Source organism: Ochotona curzoniae, unplaced genomic scaffold (assembly GCF_017591425.1).
Source record: "Ochotona curzoniae isolate NIBS_2020 unplaced genomic scaffold, NIBS_Ocur_1.0 contig_1482, whole genome shotgun sequence".
NCBI lineage: Eukaryota > Metazoa > Chordata > Mammalia > Lagomorpha > Ochotonidae > Ochotona > Ochotona curzoniae.
This window is the reverse complement of record NW_024465100.1, coordinates 7,791,129-7,813,071: the sequence shown is the minus strand read 5'-3', so window position 1 is coordinate 7,813,071 and position 21,943 is coordinate 7,791,129. Positions and strand designations below refer to the sequence as shown.

Below are 21,943 nucleotides of genomic sequence, written 5' to 3'. Positions count from 1 at the left end.
CGGCCTAATTCAAAAAGGAACCTGATACAGGACAGAAGTATTGTTTTACGTCGCTACCATCTGCATTCTGTCACTCATACTCAATTTTCTACCTTTAATATGCATACTTCATGTGGGAAAACTCTAGAAGATAAAATAATGTAAGCATATTTCATGTTGCTCTCAGAAATAAGATGAAATACAAATTCATGCATCTAAATGCTGAAAAAAATCACTGATCTTTACATCATTCTAAGAATAAGACCAACACTTTTGATGACATAAAGTCGTGTTTGGGGAAAGATAGCAGCAGTGGAAAAGGGATGACTGGCTAACAATTTCTTCTGGAAAGGTGAAAAGGACAGTCACGTGGTCCCGTCCTAACAGGCTACAGGAAAGTGCTATTTTTGGTCATTTTGATGAAATTATATTGATTAAAGATATATTACTTATATTTGGGCAAAATAACACTCCAGTTTTTTAGATCTCCAGATTTAGCCATAGCTTTAAATAAATCAGTGATCTTCAAATATCCACAAGATCGTCCTGAATGGCCCATTTCATCCAGAAGTACAAAGAAAGCTTGATGTTTTCCTTTTTGCTGAGTGTTTGGGATAACAGCCTCCGACAGCATGCTGCTAATTCATTCTGCTTAAAACAGGCGCTTGAGCTGGGCTGACATTTTACGTAGTCTCTGGGGATCCTAGTTGACATTTTAAAGGGCTTCTAAGCATTTTATAATACCCTAAAATCTGGTTTTAATAAGCCATTCTGCTGAAATTGTTAACATAAGGAATCACCTTTTACTGTTTGGCACGAGATCAGGGTATGGGGACATCTTTTTCTGATCAGATATACAGTAGTTGGGTACAATGTGCAAATTCCTCCCAGACCCCATGGAGATGACAACACTGCTCACCTCAGCTCCTTGCTAGGCAGGAACTCCGAGATTTAGAAAGGAGAATCACATCCTTAAGCCTTCTTTCCCCTCGTACGTGAAGCATCAAATAGTCCCGTCCCGTTACCAGAAGGAACACTCGGCTTCCCGGCAGGAGCTCGCACTGTGCAAGGCCGGCCATGGGAAGGCGCAGGGACCCAACACTCAGCTTCCTGGCAGGAGCTGGCACTATGCAAGGCCGGCCATGGGAAGGCGCAGGGACCTGACTCCCTTTGCAGCAGCCCAGTGAAGCTCCAGCTACATCAGAACCAACTAGATACTTTCCATCCTTTTTACTGTCTCACATGCCTTCCCACCACTCTCATCTTCCACGTTCCCAGAGGTTTACGTGAAAGCTGGACGCAGTGGCTATTTAAACTACGAAGCAGCTCACACCAAAACTGAATTTGTCACTATTAGAAGTTACTATTGAAAGAAATGGACATTAGATCTGCTACCAAACTGAAACACTGTTCCTCAACTCACGAGAGGAAATGAACAGTCACTTCCTCCCAATTAATGCTAAAGATCTCTTGATTCTTAATTGTGGGGAAAAAAATACCCACAAACTTATAATCTGGCCGTAATTTACAGAGGAGTGCAGGGCTCACTGCTGGAACCAGAGTCGTCCTATCAAGGGTTCAAGCAGCTTGTGATCCCTGGGCATGCCAGCTCACTCTCTCAGGGATGTACCTTCTATTGCATCATTCTCTTCTACTACTTACACATGCACGTAAATGCATCCTCTCCTCTGATTCTAGCCCGAGTTGGCTCAGAAGCTTCTAAGATTTCGCTCTGATGACTTGGGAAGGCAGACGGTGGCAGTACTTGTGTGGTAGGGACCTGCTAGACAGCAGTTTTTCGGTCTGGTTAAGCTAATTACTCACAAATACACACAGCTTATTCAAAGATAAACATCTATCGTATTACTGCTAGACATAGCTATAGTGACTGATGCGAAGCTGTAAGCCACATCTAAAGTGAAAAATTGGATAGGCTATTTTTAAATAAGCTTCAAACTTGGTTTTTCTCAATTCTGGCTGAATCCCCACCAAAAGTAATAGTAGAAAGGTGGAGGAAAACGGCTTGGGTTATCGTCATTAATGCAGACCTTGTCATGACATGGGCCATCTGCAAATATTATAGAAATTGGCTTGGAGAAAAATCTTATATGCACTTATTGTAATTTTAACTCTAGCTGGTTACTGTGCAGTAGGTGCTGTGCCACGGTATCTAAGGGCAAACACCACAGCACTCAACTTGCATTTCAAGTACAGGTCTGCAGTTGAATAGTTGCATGACTTTTGGTAAGTTACTGTATCAACTGTTACACCTCGATATTCTCATGAAAATAAGTATGAATACTCTCCTGTAGGACTGAGCTGAGCGAAGACAGACATGCCTGGCTGACCTTTTAGGAACAATATGCACTCAGTCTACGTTCTTTCATATTCTCACTGAGCTGTAACTAGTACACGTGCTAAGCACTTGTAAACATCTGGGGGGTAAGGGAGAAAATGCGCCATAGGAACACAGAGAAAAATACTCAACAGCTGGGGAGGCTCAGGTTTGAACAAAAACGTCTGTGATGGATTGCTGCCTAACTTCCGGTTTATGGTTCATTTACATCATGGTCTAATCTGGAAGTGAAAGATACATCCTATGAATTACCCATAAAATATTAAAGGTGTGATACGCACATCTGGCTGAACTCTTCACTCTTGCCAGAAAACAAAAATGTCCAGTGTTCACGCGTGTGGGCTGAGCTTCAGTTTAGCGCCATCAGCAACTGCTGCTCTCATGAAACCTGGTGGAGTCAAAACCCACGCATCAAGCACAGGTTGACCTATTCCTGGCTTTTGGCCAACCACTGGACTTTAGGTTGCCTGCTCTCAGTTAAACTAACTCTTTTGGAGGAGGGTAAGAATCCTAACCATGTTTTTCATCGTAGGATCCCGCTGGAAAGCTATGACGAACCTAGAGAAACAGCCATATTATGAGGAGCAGGCCCGTCTCAGCAAGCAGCACCTGGAGAAGTACCCGGACTACAAGTACAAGCCGCGGCCCAAGCGCACCTGCCTCGTGGACGGCAAGAAGCTACGCATCGGCGAGTACAAGGCCATCATGCGGAACCGGCGGCAGGAGATGCGACAGTACTTCAACGTTGGGTAGGACCTTTCTGCTCCTTGTGTTCATGTTGTCACCTTCCTGTTCCCCTTCGAGGGACGCGACAGACAGACCTGATGAGCTGAAAAGCAGCATTTTTGAAAGCAACACACCTCAACTCACCATGTTTGCACAGGCCTTGCTGGCGCTTGTCTGCATGGTAGATTCCTAGGCATAATAGAAACTGTGCCAGCAGCTGATGTAGAATAACAAAAAATAATGGGGGCAAGTAAATGATTTTGAAGTTTGCTCAATGAGTTTCATTATTTTCAGGGCTTCACCGTAGTAAGTTCCACAACTAGCAACTTAACAACTCGAGATGATACCGCAAGCAAACTCTCAGAGGGATCCCTTGTTTCTGACCAGAGAGGGGCTGCTGAGCCCTTCCGGTGGCACAAAGTAGGAGTTAGCGCACAAGGTTTAGAATGGGAGCATGCGTTTTGAATTACTCTCCCATGGTCCTGTGTATAGGATTTTATAAAAATAATTGTGAGGTGTACCACCACTTCTGGTAACTTGCAAATAAGTATTATATCATCAACATATTTGCAAAACTGGAGCCTCTGAAGCCCAGGGAGTTGTGGCTGTTCTCCCCCAGGAGGCTTTATCCTCTACCGCAATGATACTGTTACAAGATGCAGCTTGGAGCTGCACTGCTTCTGCAGAACTACCTCAAAAATGGACAATTTTACCCATATTTGAATCAGAAGACGTGATTCTTACCATAACAAATGCCTCCACTGTTCTGATTTGGCCTGGGCGTAACCTAGGGAGGAAAAAAAAGGAAAACCTTGTCCAATCTTTCCTGCCTCTCCATTTCCCTGAGGAAGGCTGCATGGTCTGCCGAGGGTTTAAGAGTTTAAGTCCTTGGGGCCCGGTGTGGTGGCACAGTGGTTAAGGTCCTCACCTTGCACGCCCCGGGATCCCATATGGGCGCCGGTTCTAATCCCAGCAGCCCCGCTTCCCATCCAGCTCCCTGCCTGTGGCCCAGGAAAGCAGTCGAGGACGGCCCAAAGCTTTGGGACCCTGCACCCGCATGGGAGACCCGGAAGAGGCTCCTGGCTTCGGATTGGCATAGCATTGGCCGTTGTGCTCACTTAGGGAGTGAGTCATCGGACGGAAGATCTTCCTCTCTGTCTCTCCTCCTCTCTGTATATCTGCCTTTCCAATAAAAAAAATAATAAAAATAAATCTTAAAAAAAAAATAGTTTAAGTCCAAGCAAATGATTCTTCACAAGGCTGAATGCAAATGCTAACACGTCTTGCATAAAATTCCAAACAAGAGTGACTGAGTGGGAGCACAGGCGGCCCCGTCTATTCGTTGCTCCCACTACACCCGGCCACTTAGTGCATTCATTAGACGCGAGATCCTTTGCTGCAAAACCATTAAGAATTTCAAAGTTGTGGGGCTGTCTCGTCTCAAACTCTCAGTTCATTTTCCAGCTACTTTGCTTCTGATCCAGCTTCCTGCTAATGGACCTGGGAAAGGATCAAGTGCTTGCCTTCCTGGCACCCACTTGGGAGACCTGGATGGAGTCCCAGGCTCCTGCCTCGGGCCCTCCCCAGCCCTGTCACAGTCATTTCCAAAGGTCGGAGGGTTGGGGGAAGGGTGGAGATATAAAAGAGCAGATGGAAGATTTTCTTTCTTTGTTTATAATTATGCCTTTCACATAAACAAAATGTTAACATGATTTTCAACATTGTAATGGCGGAAATGTAAACAAACAATGTGAACTAGGGCGGGCCTCCTTGAGGCTGACCTGCGAAATGCCTTGTAATGTACAAACATCTTAAAGTAATAGATTACAAGGGTCCGTGTCGGATACGACTTAAATATTTTTACTCTCCATCTGCTGATTCACTCTGAAAAGGCCTGCCAGGACCAGGGCTGGGCTGCTCAAGCCAGGCGCCCGGAAATCACGGACTCCCTCGGCTGGGAGTCAGTGTTGACCCAGTGGCTCGCCGGCTGCACGCTGGGCAGATCCCAGCTGGAGGTGGGACTGCTAGGAACCCAAGCCCTCCAGCACTGCCCCTAGCTCTCCCAAGCCGTATCTTTGCTTGCTGTGCCCAACACCCGGCCCACAATTTAAAAACTATTCGGCATATTGGGCAGCGGGGAGAAAAATCAGTACCTTCGAGTGAGCGCAAAGCAAGTTGACTGTGTGATAAGAGCTACCTCGGTGTCCCGCCCCTCACTCTCTCTTTTGCTGAATTCCTCCCCGGCAGGCAACAAGCACAGATCCCCATCGCCACCGCTGGCGTCGTGTACCCGGGAGCCATCGCCATGGCGGGGATGCCCTCCCCACACCTGCCCTCAGAGCACTCGAGCGTGTCGAGCAGCCCGGAGCCCGGGATGCAGGCGCTGCAGAGCGCTTACGGCGTGAAGGGGGAGGAGCCGCACATCAAGGAGGAGATCCAGGCTGAGGACATCAACGGGGAGATCTACGACGAGTATGATGAGGAGGAGGATGACCCGGATGTAGATTACGGGAGTGACAGTGAAAACCACATTGCGGGACAAGCCAACTGATAAGGGGCGAAAGACTGGCGTGACCTTAGGACTTGACAGAAGCCCTAGCCGGTTCGTCCTTAGCAGTGGCCAAGCACATGAACTCTCTCACACACTGACTGTTACTTTAACTGTTAGTCTTCAATAGTTGGGACATCAGCCTCAAAAGGCTTGGAAAGGAAAATAAACACAACAAACAAACAACAATATCAACAACAAAGAGATTGAAATAAGCTATGGGTAAAAAAAAAAAAAATGCCAGTAATTCAGCTGCTACATCCAAGCACTGAAGTCTTACCCGTCAACTTTTTTTTTTTTTAATAAACTTTATGGCTGTTTGTTCTACAATGTTCTAGAAATTCTCACTCAGGTACACAGTGCCAACAAGTGGCTTGTGAATGTGTTTTGTTGTTTTGTGCTACAATTTTTAAAAAGAACTAAGTTTTGTTTTTAGGGGTTTCTGGGTTTTTTTTTTTTTCCTGCTTTTTCTTATTTTTGTTTTTCTTGTGTTTTTTTTTTTTTTGTTATTGTTGTTGTAATGCACCTAACAGAAAAAAAAAGATGAATTTCTCTTTACTTCTCTCCACCTTCTCCATCTCTGTACTTTAAGGTGGAAGTTGTGCATGGGGGAAAGAGGGAAAAAGAGCCTGCTTTTGAGTTCCTTGCTCTCCACCACAGAATAAGCAATTCCTTTGTTTCGAATACTGTATGTTACACATCACACTACATCTTTGAGCAAGTGCCAAATTTGTGTGGAAGTGTTGACCGAGGTCGTATTTTCCCTTTTCTTTTCCCTGTTCCTTCTTCAGTTAGGACAGTGTTATAACTTAGACAATCCCTTGGAAAAAAAAAAAAAACCTGAAATACCAGCAGCTGGTGAGATTTGACTTTTTTAAAAATGGAAACTGTAGGTGCTGTTCTCAGGTGAAAAGAGAGAGAGAGCGAGAGAGAGAGAGACAGACATAAGAAATTTAGAGAAAAAAAATATTTTCTGATCTTGGAGTTCTGTGCGTGTGTGTGTGTGATTACGGTACTAATGGAATAGCGTTGGACCGCTGTGAGTTAAACCACATCTGGGGATGAAATCCCACATCCTCCTAAGTGACTGGTCTAGAAGTAATCTTGACCTTGACTTTGCACTTCAAATGACAACTTAACCAAGTATAGGGCTCAGAATCTTATTTTTCAATTTCTAATAGGATTATTATTGGATGGACCAGGTGGCCCTGTCGAAGAGAGGTGTGCATGTATAACATGGAATCTTCTAGTAAACTGCTCCCAGATGTCCCTTCTCCCAACCAACTGGTTCCACTGACATTTGCTACTTAGTGGTTTGTGTTTGCTTTTCCTGTTGACACTTTGAACAAAATGATCATTGTCTTTTCACTGGGTGTATTTGGCCATTTTCAAGAAGTACAGAATCAGCTCATTGCTGTTGACATTCCGTCCTTTCTCGAGGACACTGACTCGATGTGGGAAGGTATTTCCCAGCCCTGTGAAGTGAGGGGGAGGCCTTTTGCATTTCACACATGTGTACCATGCACATTTCAGGCTATAAAACAGCAGGGTTGGATTAGAAGTCAGCGCAGCCTAACACCGGAGTGTGGCTGAGCCCAGGACCTCGGCCACCGCTCCTTCCCTTACCGTGCGGTGACTCTCCCGAAGTCCAGCTCCTGGCGCCAGTGGAGGGTGGGTGTCGTACAATCGCAAGGCACCTGCTTCTTTTATTTTGCCAGCCAATCGCCGAGGTGCGTGAAGGCCTGTACAAATAAAACACACAATCATTTCAAGTCAATTGCCGCTCTGTTTATTGAAGCATCAGTCAGTTCTCCCTAAGAGTAGCTTGAGAATACGCCAGGATTTTCATTATTTTCCTGTCCCTGACCACCGCCCCCCCCCCAACCACCATGCTACATCCTGATTTTTTTATGCGATAAAGAAAAAAAAGACCCTTTCAATTTTTCTCTCTCTCAACAGACTTGCTTTGGGGTTTGACTTCAAGTAGCTGATCATACCCGGCATGTCAGAGGTTTTGTTTGTCTTTCTGTTTGTTTTTGATGACTGTATTTTTCATTTGAACTGCCTCTTTTTTGCTAGTGTTATAATAATGATAAAATAATAATAATAATAGTAATAATAATAATAAGGTCAGCTGTTCTCAGATTAGTAAGTTATGTATAATTTATTTTATTTCTCCCTTTCTATTTTATTCTCTGATTTGGAAGTGCAGCCGATAAGCTGTTAGATATTTAAAACCAATGTCCATTTCCAACTCATATTTTACATACATATATATGCATATATATATGTATGCACACACATGCATATTCACCCATATAATTTTACTTTCCTTCCATAAATTTTCCCCCCTTTTTAAATATTCTGGCCTGAACAATGTCAGTTCTGGTGTTTAATACAAAGGAATGAATTAACAGGAGGGTCATGTTCAATCTTAATCATCTTAAGCTCTCATCACTCATTTTAGTTATTTAATTGCCACAGTCATCTAGAGCCAATTTTTTGTTGTTTTGGTTTGGTTTTAAGCACTCTGAATAAGAAAAAAAAATAGACACTTGTTTTTATATTGTTATGTGCAATGTGAAAGCAGAATTTTTTTAACTGTCCTCTGTCTTCGCTAACAAATTCCTCCTAATTTCTGTGGGTTCACCTCTCCCATTTGCTGGATTCTTACCTTACACCACGTTAGACGGTTGCTCTGTTTTCATTTCATGACTTTGGGCTACAAGAATACTTTGTCTTAGCTCCAGGTAGGGGCCACTGCAGGCGTCTGGCTGGAAGCAATTTTAACACATCAGTGAGTTGACAAAACACTTGTGTTTGCTCTTTTGATTTGCTTGTTTTCATTTTGCTTTACTTGAAGGAGAAAACAAAATTGTTAATGGTGACCTTTAGCTGTTGAAATTCACAAGTTACTTTTATACGGTTAGATTTATGCCTAAGACCAAACCCTATATGAGCTGAAACAAAAGCAAGCTCAAAGCCCTATATAAATTCTTGTGTTCTGAAATTTAATTCACTGGATGTCAAAATTTCTTTGCCCTAGTTTTCCCAAGAAAACAAAAATTGAGATAATTATATTACTGTTTAAAGTGCTTTGAAGTCACTTGATAAAAGGTGCTGTGCATAGCGACGGAGCTATGTTAACACACTGCTCTCCTGGCGTTTGACTGGGTTATGATTTTGTGAAAAATTCTAAAACTTTGTATTCTCTTTCTGTGCCCCGGGATGACCGACAAAAAAAAAAAGATAAGGAAGAGGAAATGAGAGTAACATCAAACAAAAATAAACATGAGGCATCTCCCTCTCCTTTGCCACCTGCCTGTCCATGGCACACTTCTCTCCGCCCCCTGACGACACACACACACACATTCTTTGAACCCCAACACTGAGGAATAATCTTTTCTTTGTATAGTTGTTGTAATCTGTACATCTAAAAGTCATGTTTTGATATGAATCCAAGAAAATATCACTGGAGAAAACAGGTTAAAGTTGCTCTTGTATAAGTTAATCATTTAGCGTTTCTAATTGGCATGTAAAACTATCCTTCAGTACACTTACACCTCGATTGGTTAAGTCGATTTTGACCTCTACAGGGAAAGAATTAACCATGTATAAAATCTCCCCCAAAGAACACCATCATTATTGTTGAAACCAAATCGTCTTATAAGGGACAAATATAGGAAAGTTCTCCTTGACAAAACTATTTCATAGAATTTTATATCTGGAGTAGAATTTTAACTTAATTCCTTTAAAGAAAAGTATCTTACTGATTTTATGGTCCAATGTCAGATATTTTCTTAATCCAGAAGCTGTTACTGTTCCCAGAGGAAACCTCTTATAGCAAATATCAGAAATAATTTCAGCTGCATTCACTCTAATGGGTAAATTATTGAACTGTAATAAAACAACTGTATATTTACACACAGGTTTATAAAATATTTGTCTATCAAGTGAATAGTAAAATAAAAATTATGGGGTTTGCAAGGAAAAGTATGAAACCCACTGAAAGTGGTTCAGCTATCTCTTTGTCTTCTAGGGCATAGGTGTTTGTTTAGTCAAGCTTTTGCAGTATTTAATTTTAAAGTTTCTTATAACTACCAGTTTCCCAGGTTGAAGATGATGTGTTGAATTTTCTACTGAATGATTCCTGTCCTCCCAGTGTTTCTGTCACTGGCTCATTAAGACAGTATTTATACAGCTCCACCGGCTCTAAAGTTCCTAGTCCTCCTGCCATTTCGGATTTACAAGTGAACATGGAAAAAAGAGAAAAGAGACAATCAAATGCCTGGAGCTCAAAACAAAGTATGTGCAACCTACCATCTCACTTGAAATTTAATAAAATAAATAATTATGTAAATATAACATAGAGTTATAGATTTATATTTTGTTCATAACACATAGTGTAATATAAGTTGTATATTTTTCATGTTTTTTGGTTTTCTGTTATCAGTCACGCCACAATAAAAATAAAACAGGAGTGTATGTACTCTTAAAAAAAAAAAAAGATGTGGGTTGCCACCAACCTGGTTTTTTTGTTTTTGTTCTTTTGGTTTCTGGTTTTGTTTTGTTTTTTGCCTTTTCTGTTTTTCAGTATTACTGCCATGCAAGGCACCAATAAAAACAGCAAATGTGTTCTTTATCTCTTAGACCGTGTTTCCTTTCACAATTCTTGTCAGGAGGGTTCAAGGGGCAAAAGTATGGAAAATAGTTCAGTGTTGTTCTCAGTATCCGCAGTCTCACGCACACAAGTAGATTTGGATCTGAACACCAAGCGTCTAGTTCTGAGATGCAGACATTCCCGGAGGGACAGAACTCATTCCAGAGCGCCTCACTGAGACAGGGCCGCGCCCTCTGGACCGTCAAAAATCTCCCTGTGACATGCAATGGCCACTCTTACAGCCGAAACCCTACAGCCTCAAGCAGTTAGCGGCACGGCCCTGGCTGGGTGAAATTCTTGGAGGTGGGTGGGCTGTCTGTCCTTCTGAGTTGTATTTCATCCTTTTGCATGTCCCAAAATATTCCAAAATTTCAGCTGAGGAAGTCCCAGAGAACTCCAAGGCCTTTTTACGTCACTAAGATCAATGTTTCCACGTTGTTGAATGTGCAGTCCCCCTGACACTGAGACGTCTCCCTTCCCCTCCAGCAGCTGTGTGTGTGTGTCTGTCTCTTCCTACAGTGTATGGGTTTTTATCTTATTCTCTCTATCACCGTTTCCTGTAAGGACTTCCAGTTTGGGGAGGGGGGAGTGTTTGGTTGGGAATTATATATATATAGATACTGGATCAGGTAACACCTGGTTCACACGGACCTAAATATACACAGAGGTTCTGTTCTAACACCTTGTGCCCTGTGTCCCTGAGTGGAAGTGTCTGATGAAGTCTGGTCCGTGGGCCACCTGCTTCTGCATTAGTGGTTAGAAATGTAAATTCCTGGTCCTAGCCCAGAAATAATGAGTCAGAATTGCTGGGGCAGAAACAAAGCTTTTGCTTTTGAACAACTCCAGCTAATTTTCCAGGCTCCTAGCAACCAGAAACGGGGCTCTTTCCCTCTTCTTCCACCTACCTTTGCTTCTGCGCGTCACCGTGTGCAGCTCCTGTTGTCTGCTCCGTCTTCTCTTCCACCTGAGGCCTCTGTGAAAAACCCTGGGACCCCCAGGTCAGTCAGCAGGCAAGTCCTCCATGCTCCCTGGGTCCTGAGGGCACTCGATCCACCAGTATGCTCCCACCACTGGCTGAGTTTCTCTGCTGCTCCGGTGCTCACCCTGGCAACGCAGTAGGATTCAGGACCTTAAGCCGTGTGGATCCCCGGAAACATCAAAATATAGCCCACATAATATGTGCGGCGCAAAGGGGAGTCTCCTTCGCAAGGAAAACGTGCATCGTAGGAGCTGAGAGATCAACTGTGTAGTGTTTATGATAACAGACCACCTGTGGCCATAGGCACCTCTGCATAAGCAGCATCAGGACCAAGAGGCGCCAGGGTCTGCGGATGGAGAAACATCCCGAGTGAAGGAAAGCTCAGCTCACCCAAGGAGCAAAGCACCAACCTCCACCCTTCCTTCCACCGAATGAAGTACCCATACTTTTGTTTTGTAATAGTCCAACTTAAAAAACATTCTTTTCTCGGCCTGTATATATTTTAGCTTCTTATGGAATAGTTACAATAACATACAATGAACTGTTTTACCACTGCCGATGCTTTAACCAACCAAAAATACACCGGCAAGAGTCAAAAATCCATTTGTTCTCTGTTGTTGCTTTTACATTCTCAATTTAGGCAATTCTGGTTGTTGGTGTTTGAGGAAAGTAATGTGACAAGATACTGCTGCTCTTGGCCAACTGAGAACTTCTGAAATCATCAGCACACACAGCCTCCCATCCCCCGAACCCCAGTCCTAACGCTAGAGGTGGCAGGAAACCTAAAATAGAGCAATGTCTCAAAAATCGTTTACGAGAAAAATTCAATTTCTGCAGTTTCTTAAACAATCTAATAAGCTAGCTAAGAAGACCTGTTTTATAAGTAAGCATTGTAATTAATATGTACAGTGTATACTATAATACTAAAAAGTTCTCTAAAGATAGTTAGGTTTTCTTAAGCAGGCTAAACATTGCATCCTACAATTTTAGTTATTCTAAAAATTTGCTTAGCAGATAACTCTATCACAAAGAATGAACCAGCTCGGACCCAATCACAACATGTCATTTTTCAGTGAGTTTGGGTCAAACACTTTACTTCTCTTGGTGCCCATTTCTAAAGAGGAAATCCAGGAGGCAGTGAATGGCACTTTGCTGCTATTAAAAATCTAACCAAGCAGATTCAGGCTGAGAGTTCCATGGATGTCTCCACTGATTCCATTTTAAAAGAGGGAGAAAAAAATAGTATCAACCACCAGGACAACTGTAGGAACTCAATAGGCCTAAGTAAACACCACGTCTTTGTACACTGCCTGTTCAATTTATTATTACATTTCAGAATCTGGAAAGCAATCAATTATACACAAACTGTAAAATATATTTGCAATAAAGTCTTGTTTATAAAAGTCACGGTTGTAGCAATATTCTGTATAAACTCATGCATTTCTGGGAGAAGGTAGGGGGCACCCAGAACTAGAGAAGACCTAAAGACGACCACGTCCATTCAGCCTGCCTCATGTGAACCCCCAAAAAGCACTGATAGCAAAAGTTCATGAACACCTGTCGTGTGGTGAACTGAACTTCTTCAATTGTTACTGAGAGAGCCCAGATAGTTATGTAAATTATTCCTTTTATTTGGAAATGACCCTTCAAGCAACACTGTCTTCTACTTCCTTGCTATGGTGGGTTTTGTTTGTTTGTTTGTTTTGGTGTGTATAGAAGAAGCAGATTTGATTAACATTTGGAAACCAGTTTGAAATTGTTGGTAACACAGCACTGGATTAATTTGAAAGACACAGTTTGGATTGGCTGAGTCATCCCCAAATTCCTGCACCGGCCAAGTTCAAGCACTGGATCTCAGATCTCCATAGAAGTGACAGGATCCCGCCCCATCATTAGAGCCATCACTGCTTCCTCTGAGGGTCTGTCCATCAGGAAGCTGTTGTCAGGAGCCACAGCTGGGAATCAAACCTGGGTCCTCTGATTCAGACTGTTGGTGTGTTACACTAGTCCAAACCTCTACCTCACTAACTACAGAGGTTGAGGAGAAAGCGCTAGACGCTCTGTACTCCGGAAGCACCGGTGTCTCTGAGACCCACTCGCTCCAAAGATCTGTGGACTTTCATGTTACAGGTCTGTGGCGTCACTGACGTTTTTCTTAGAAAATCCTGCGGTGCAGATGCATCTTTGTCTCCCTCGTGACAGTAAAAACTTGAAAGGTCAGCTCAATTTTCATGCAATTCAAGATTGCCGAAGTTTATGTTGGCCAACTCTGACAAAGCGCTCGTAAATATTACACTTCCCGGTGAGTTTGAAGCATGCGAAGGCTGAGCCTGTACCCTGGGACGATATTTAGGGAATTTTGTAAATGAGAACTGTAACATGAGGGAAGCAGATGAGAACAAAGGACCTGAGAAGACTGTGTGCTCTGTCTTTTCTCTGAATGAATCGGCTTTAAGCAAATATTAAAGGACTGGCCCACCTGGCAATTAAAAATTTTAATTAAATGCGGACAATGAGGTCATCCTATAAACTTCCTGGTAATTCATAAGCTGGGCCACAGGCAAAAAATACTCTTAAAAGCCACACATACATGCATGCACTTTGCACGCATTTCTAAGTGAAGCTTGTGCAGAAATGGAATGAAAAGGCTTTGTGCACAGTAATTTTGAAACTTGTGTACAGTTTTTCATATTATGTTCTTTCAAGACTTTTGGAAGATCTGAACTTCAAATTTGGGGGACCAAAACAATAAACTCTACAAATCCATTTCCCATAAACTCAGAATTCCCTATCGTGTGTGTGTGTGTGTGTGTGTGTGTGTGTGTGTGTGCACAGTAAATGAAGACGACACCTCTGTCACATTAAAAAATGACTTATTTCATAGCAGTCAAAGCCAAGGAGAAAATTCATGGTTAACGAATTCTCATGGCTCAACTGAAAGAATAGGACAAGTTCATCATCAGGAATAAACCTTTCAATGCCTGAAATTCTCAGGTGGTTTTCACACCTAAGGGTAAAGAATCAATGCGGACAGACACCCTTTTTCTAAGCACATTTACAGGAGCTGTGCGTCTGTTCCCCATATGCCTTCTTTAATCAGTCCTTGAACAGACTTTTATAAAGACAATTTGCAGGGGGTCAGAGAGAGACTGTATACATATGAATCAGATAACTGGATATGTGGATTAAGCAAGGATTTACAAGGATCAAGATGGAAGAATTGTGATCATAATGAATATTTATCATGTTCCTTAGATGAGCTTCTTCGAGTATCAGATGTTTAAACTGGCTGCTAATTATGTTATGCTTGATATTACTAGAAGTCTGGCAAGGTACAGAACAATGCTTCTTCCCTCAGAGCAGCAAAAACAATGAAAGAATATGATAAATGAACTGGAAACTGCCAGAGATAGAGAGTTTCAACTGAAAACAAAATCATTTTAGTGTTGGCTCAGATTTCTGCTTTTATTTACCATGTAATAGTGGGTGGTGAATGACCAACCTCCCAGTGAAACTGGAAAAAGCTGGAGAAGTACAAAATTTTTACTTAAAACACATTATAAACCATTGGAAGAGATGAGAGCAGAGTTTGTCCCAAGTGAAGCTGAGGATTCCTGGCCCTTTGTACTAGTGAGGGCCTGGGCACGTTCAGGGTGCTGCTCTCACCACCGGCAGCTGCCGAAGGCGAGGAAGCCAGCAAAGCACTTGGGTGCAACTAAAGTGACAAATCGGAAACTTGAGGAACCTCGCATGCAAAACTGCTTTCCTAATGGCACAGCTGATGAGCTTCAGAGCTGTGTGGGATGCTGGAGATTTATAGCAAGGTTTCTGAGAAAGAAAGTTTGAAATCTGCCATGACTTAACAGAAAACAAAGATGAGCCTCAGGCAGGGGACCCATGTCAACCCCGTGATATCTGCCAACTTTCACTTCCTGACACAGGATTCTGGAAAGTTTGGGAATGCTGCAGGAACACACCTGATACACAGTTAAGGAAAAAAGGCTCAGCAACGCTTGGGAGCATCAAGATCTCAGACACACTGGGGGCAGAGTAAGCATTAAACACCGTCTCGCTGTTAAGGATAAGACAGTCAGCTCTCATTCTTGCCTAATTCATTCTAGTTAGATTGGAATGGGCAATGGGAAACCCTGCTTGGATAAAACCTAAATCATATTTGTTCTTTGTGGTTTTATAAAAGGTTCAGGAACTATTAAATGCATCAAAAAAAAACCAATGATAATCTAAATACACTTAAGTAGAAAGGATGCTCACATAAAACTGATATTGAAGTTGGCAAAGCCCTTACCATAACCAGACCTTAACAGACTGAAAAAGACGAAAATTCCCAAAACATTTAAAGAGGAAATAACTGAAAATGTTTCCAACCTGATCAAAGATCCAACAGATTAAAGATGTACAAGTAATTCCAGCAAGGTAAAAAAGAAAATGCATCAATAAACAACTAGAAACTGAAGATGAGGGGCTGGCATCATGACATGGTAGATTAAGCCTCCACTGGTGGTACTGGAATCCCACAAGGGCACAGGTTTGAGTCCTGGCTGTTCTACTTCTGACCCTATTTCCTGGTAATGTACCTGGGAAAGACCTAAAGGTTGGCCCTGATCCTTGGGGCCCTGCATCCAGGTGGGACACTCGGGAGAAGCTTCTAGCTCTGGCTTTGGACCAGCTCTGGCCATGCAGCCTTCTGGAGAACAAACCAATAGATAGAAGATTTCTTTCTCTCTCTTGTTCTTTCTCTCCCTCCCCCCTCTCAATTATTCAGATAAATGAAACTTTAGAAACAAACAAAAAACCCACAGAAAACAAAGATGCAAAGATAAGCTCTTAAAAGCAGCCAGCAAAAAAGAATATATCACATTCAAAATAGTGACCGTAAAATTGACAACTGACTCATCAACAGAAATGATAGAGATTAAGAAAAAAAGGACGGGACATTCTTAGGGCCATGCCAAACAATTTACTGCACAAGAACTCTAAAAATAATCAAACTATCCCACCACACTGAAAATAAAATAGGCATTTCACACAAACACAGCTTGGAATCTTCATCATCAACAGACAGGATGACAAAGACATTCCAGAATTCTCTCAGGTAGCATGGGCTAAGTTTATGGAAAAACAGAATGGCAGATCTAAATGAAGTTCACAGCAAACAGCAACATGGATGCTAACACTAATGCATTGGTTCTGTACACAATGCCTCGTCGTGGTTCTAAGAAATCTAGCTGTAAATATTTGATAAAAATCATGGCATTAGGGAAAATGGTACCCGGGCTTAGATTCTAAATGACTACACTATCGACAAGTTAAGGATCTCCAGGGTAATAAGAAATTAAAGTATGCATTATCAACTCTAACAAAGAAAAAAAAAACCTGAAATTTCTGACCTAAAGGAAATCTATCTTGCTAACTACAGTAAAAGTAAAATATAACCCAACTGCTTGAAAGTTACAGTGTGACAAAAAGAAGCCTCTCAAATCAAAATAAGAAAACTACTGTTGCAATAATATCAGAAAAATTGGATTCTTTAACAAGACACATTACAAAAAATAAATTCCTTAGATTTAATAATAATAATGAATTAATTCACAAGAAAGATGGGAAAATTTTTAAATCTCTATGGCCCAAAAATCAGAACTGCAAATGGTATGAAAAAATTAAAAAAACTGACAGAACACAGAAATATCCAAAACGTAACGTAAGGCAGAAGGCTTTCATGCCGTTCACTCTGTAACTAGTAGAACTGTCAGAAAAGTAGCAACAAAAGAATGAACATGGGCGTGGTGTGATAGCCTAGGGCCTAAATCCTTGCCTTGCACAGCCAGGGTTCCCATATGGGCTCGTGCCCACCTGTGGAAGCTCCTGGCTCCTGGCTTCAGATCAGTTCAGCTCTGGCCGTAGCGGTCACTTGAGGGGTGAGTAAGTGGATGGAAAATCTTTTTCTCTGTATCTCTCTCTCTGTACATGTGCCTTTCCAATAGAAATTAATAAAATCTTTAAGAAACAAGAATGAACACAAATGAGGTGGATGGGATACTTCCCATAAAAGAACAGAGAGAGCAATGATGCTTTTCAGGAGCAGGTATTGTGGTACACAGGGAACCCAGCCCCAGTCCCAGTGCGTGCCTGAAGTCCTGCGCCTGCGCACCCCGGATTGAGCAGATGATAACGCCAGGACTCACCTTGCCACCCCGAGGGAAGCAGGGTGCAGCGCCTGGGTTTTCAGTTCAACTTGTCTCAGCCTAGTGAACCAGCAATGGCAAGATACACTGAGAAACTCTCCTTCCGGCCCTCTAGCTCTGCCTTCCAAACAAGTAAAAATGTCAAAAAAAAAAAAAAAGTCTTCCTGAGTGCCTTTGGGACACTGATCATCACTGCCAAAGTTCATTCATGGCAGCAAATGCGTGGCATGGCGGTTAAGCAGCCTATTCTGATGCCTGCCTTGCAAGCCCTCGCTTCTCCGTCTTTCCTCCCCGCCTTTCCAAACTAGAGATTTTCACAAAGAAGTGAACTACAAGAGTGCTTTGATTTGGTTTAAGGAAGACGACACAGCCCTTGAATCATTCATTCATTCGGTAGTGACTCCACGGAAGAGTGTCCACCCGTGGAAGCTGCTCGTCCAGCTGGCAGAGGAGGCAGGCCTGGCTGCACTCCTTCAACATTCAGACTTCCTTTGGCCCCCACACACTGTTCTGGTGGTAAAGTCAATGGAAAGGCTATTGGTGTGGGGGCGTACATTCCCCAGGGGCCACCCTACCTCCCAACCCAGGGATCATTCCTGCCTGGCACACACATTACAGAACGGCTCTAGGAGTAAGTGAAAAGCGCTGCCTTCTTCCATGTTTTCCATGCATCATTTGAGCAGTGTGTAGGAAGTACCAGGCAAAGAAGTCAGGGGAAAACTGCCTGGGAATGAAATTGGCCTTGTACTCCAAGAGGCAAGTTTGGGTTGGTCAGGGAGAGAATGGGGCACGGCTTTTCCCTAAAGAAGAAAGTGAGCAGACCCACGGCACTCTGGAAGTGTGTATGGCATTTTCCGAGTCCCGGGCCCCCAGTGAGGAGAATGCGGGGGCAGTTCCTGGATGGGCTGATTTGGACAGGAAGTCTGTCAAGCTTTAGACCTTCGTGAACATCCAACTTCGTGTCATTCCTTTCCAAATTCCAGCTGCAAGGAACGCTGAGGAAATCAAGTAGAAGTGATTTTAATTCTCAAAGCTTCTTTTGTCTCTTTCCTGATAGAACATGAAGTTGCACGTAGGAGGTGGGTAGTGCCATCGTAACCTACTTTATTCTGCCTGAATAAGGAAGGTCAGCATATTATTCTAGGAGGGAGGAGGAAATTGCATAGAGAACTCTCTGAATGACAATAACGACGTCCTTGACAGCCTGTTGAAAACAGTGGTAAAACTTTCTTTATTCCCTCGGGGGAAAAAAAATCAGTACGTAAATGACAGATGAAGGTAGATGATGGACAAAATGCATTATTCTCAAAGTGTCTCCCCAATTTGCTGAAAGAAACGATTACATTTGAAGGCTGAATTCAAATGGTTTTAAATAATAATATATCAGTTTATCAATAAGACAGTAGAACTGTTTTTTTTTTTAATACCTTGGAGTGCCAGCTTTGTCTCCAAGAATCTAATGCCATAAAAACAATCCAGAGAAAACAGCACTTGCTTTATTTTAATATAGATTTTTTTTTAAAGTTTCCAGTTTATAGACTTTAACTTCAGTAATAACAAATGATGGAGGCGTTTGAAAGATTGAAGGATTTAGCCAAACAGTAACTGCCTTTCACTCGAGCCAACAATCTTTTTGGCAGCTCAGGAATTCATTTTTATAATTTGTGGTAGTTTTGCAAATTGCCAAAATGACAGTACAACTGGCCTGGTCTTGGTTCAGACAAGCATGGTTCTACCTGGTAAGTCACCATTCGGCTTTTATTATATCAGAATGCACTTGAACCAAAATAGAGATTCAGAAAAGAAATACCAACATAAGATGCCACAGTCTTCTACTTGAAAAGTCCAAAAAAGATCTGTGGCCAACAACACCAACAAGAGAAAAAAGAAATATATATTTGTTTCTGGCTTGAAAAGTAATGTGCGGAGAAAATGGGAAGTTAACACTAGAAAAATGATTTTAAGATACTCATGAGGGGCTTTTTAAACCCTTCAAGGCCTGCCTACTTCACAATTCACTTTTGACAGCATTGAGAATATAAAACATGTGGTATTTTTATTTGTGTGTATGTGTGTAAAATCGCAATAACCCAAATAGACATATAATGCTTCACTTCTTTGCTTTATAAATAATGTTGTGGACATTGATGTATGCAAACTTTTGACGGCCCTCTTTTTTTTCTAAGTAGCTCAAAGTGTTAAAAAATCATGAGGTTCAATCTCTTTTCACAGGTGATATGACTTTATACCCCTGGTGCTTCCAGACCATTTTGTGCTTTCTCTAAGACAATTTGATTTCTGTGCAAACCTCTGTTCTCTCTGCCTCTGAAACCCTCAACCCAATGGACAAGTCAAGACTCAAGCAAAATACTTCCTTTCTGCTTAGCAAATCTCCACGGAAAGGAGTGGTTGAAGTTGAGAATGTCTAAAGGAGTGGAGCCCAGCTCGCTCATCACCTGTACTGACCCGGGGTTATGTGCTTCAAAACTGACATGCGGGAGACGATGTCACTGAACTGGGTGACCTTGCTCTCCCCCCGGCAAGCGTTTATGGGAACCTTCTAGATGGGCCCTCTGCTCTCCATCAGAACCTGTCTCATGTGTCGGTTCACACAGGGCCTGGCATAAACCATTCCTACATGAGCGTGCTTGGGAAATTAGTGCACAAACATCATTGTCCTACCCATGAAATTACCTAATCACTGGGCTTGGAAATAACAGGTCTGAACACAACAATTTTATAAGGCTGCTTAGTTTCTTCAAATATAGAACATGCATTTAGGTTATCTCTTGCAAGTTAGGAATTCTTAAAAGTATGCATTTTTACTACATATTTTATCAAGGCATTCAAAACAATTATTATTTCAATTTTAATATCTTAAAATATTTACTGATGTTTACAACTTTTATCAACAATACACATGAAGTGTAAATAATACCAACGCCTTATGGGCACCAAATTTGAACAAATATCCTGGCTTTGAACAAAGTTCCTGGCTTTGAATCATCCCAGTTGAGGAGTACACAAGTAGACGGGATCTCTCTCTCTCTTTGTCCTGCTCTCTCAAAGAATTGATTTTAAAAATTAACTATACATAGACAATTTTAAAGAAAAGAATCATGATAGGTTTAGCAGTTGGTACATCTCTGTGACACCTGCATCTCCTAACGGAGTACCAGATTTCCGGTCCCTGCTCTGGCTCCCAAGTCTAGCTTCCTGCCATTGTATACACCCTGGAAGGCAGCGGGTACTAGCCTAAGATTTGCTTCATGTTATCCACGTGGGAGGCCTGGATCTAATTCCTAGCTTCCAACCATGGCCCAGCAGACATTTGGGGATAAGCCAAATCAGGAGAATTCTGCTTATCTGTTGGTCTGTCTCCAACTCTTTAACCAAGCAAAGGAAAGACAGAGAAGAATCTCAAAATGCAAATCCAGCCTATGAAAGTTAGAGATGTGCTCTAAAATTGAGCTGTCTTGGGTCCAGTAGCATTTCTGCTGCTGCCTTACCATGCCATTTGGCCAAATCACTTTACCTCTGTACCTTGGATGCATGACCTGAAAAGTGTGCCCATGACAATACCTATTTCCTAGCATTATTCTCAGTATTAAATCAATCCCCCCACCTCTCTCTTTCTGTCTCTCTCTATTTCTCTCTGTCCCCCACACACACACCATGGAAGGGGATGACTTCATAGTTTCAAAAAAGCTGAATCTGGAAAGTTCAGGGACAAACAAGCATTTGGTGCAGCAGATAAGAATCCGCTTGGGATGCCCCTCATCTCATAGTGGAGTCCCTAGACTGGACCCATCTTCGTCCTATCACACACATGCTGGAAGGCCACTCAAGTGCTCAAGTCCCTGGCAACTCATGCTAGAGTCTCAAAACAGAGTACCAGGCTCCTGGTTCTGGCTGCTGCAGCTCCCCATCCCCAGCGCTGCAGGCACGAAGGGAGTGACTTAGCAGACAGAAGATCCCCGCCCTCCTCTTGCTTCTACATGACTAAATAAACATTTAACTTTAAAAAATCGGCTGAGATCATTTAGTTGCAAAACTGATTTCCCATAATACACATTCTATTATGGAACTTCTGATGACCTCACGCCTCTGCTTGGGTTTCAAAATTTTTTGCACCATATTTATCTTTTTATACCATTTTCCACCAACAGTTTGGACTCCCCTTATAAAAAGGGCTGAGAAATCTTTAGCATCTAGCAAGTTATAATTAACATAATAGACTAGAAAATGTAATTTTTATGGAGGTTTTGATAAGGACAACAGTGTAATATGGAGAAGGCAGACACAAAGGAGGTAAGGGATGAATGAATAAAGGCAAAATGTATTTACTTCATGTTTTCTGGCTAGAACCACCTACAAGCCCTTCTACGTTCTACACAGTTTAAGTAAAAAGAAGTTGTTTCCAGTTCTGAAATTAGGGGCAATCTGTAAAGGAATAGAAAAGAAGAAAGCAGGGAAACCTTGGCGTGCATGA

The 21,943-nt window shown here is 42.3% G+C and overlaps 1 protein-coding gene across 3 annotated transcripts in view; it reads left to right on the top strand.

Moving 5' to 3' along the window:
* Nucleotides 1-6,042, top strand: part of SOX5 (SRY-box transcription factor 5) — a 386,873-nt gene extending 380,831 nt beyond the window's left edge. For 2 of the 3 annotated variants that reach the window (XM_040967762.1, XM_040967768.1), the window contains 2 exons: nucleotides 2,868-3,084; nucleotides 5,309-6,042. In XM_040967762.1, coding sequence (XP_040823696.1) covers nucleotides 2,868-3,084; nucleotides 5,309-5,612 — 521 coding nt within the window. In that variant the 3' untranslated portion in view covers nucleotides 5,613-6,042. The remainder of the gene's footprint in view (nucleotides 1-2,867; nucleotides 3,085-5,308) is intronic. The other variant, XM_040967777.1, reaches the window with a different exon arrangement.
* Nucleotides 6,043-21,943: the final 15,901 nt, after the last annotated feature.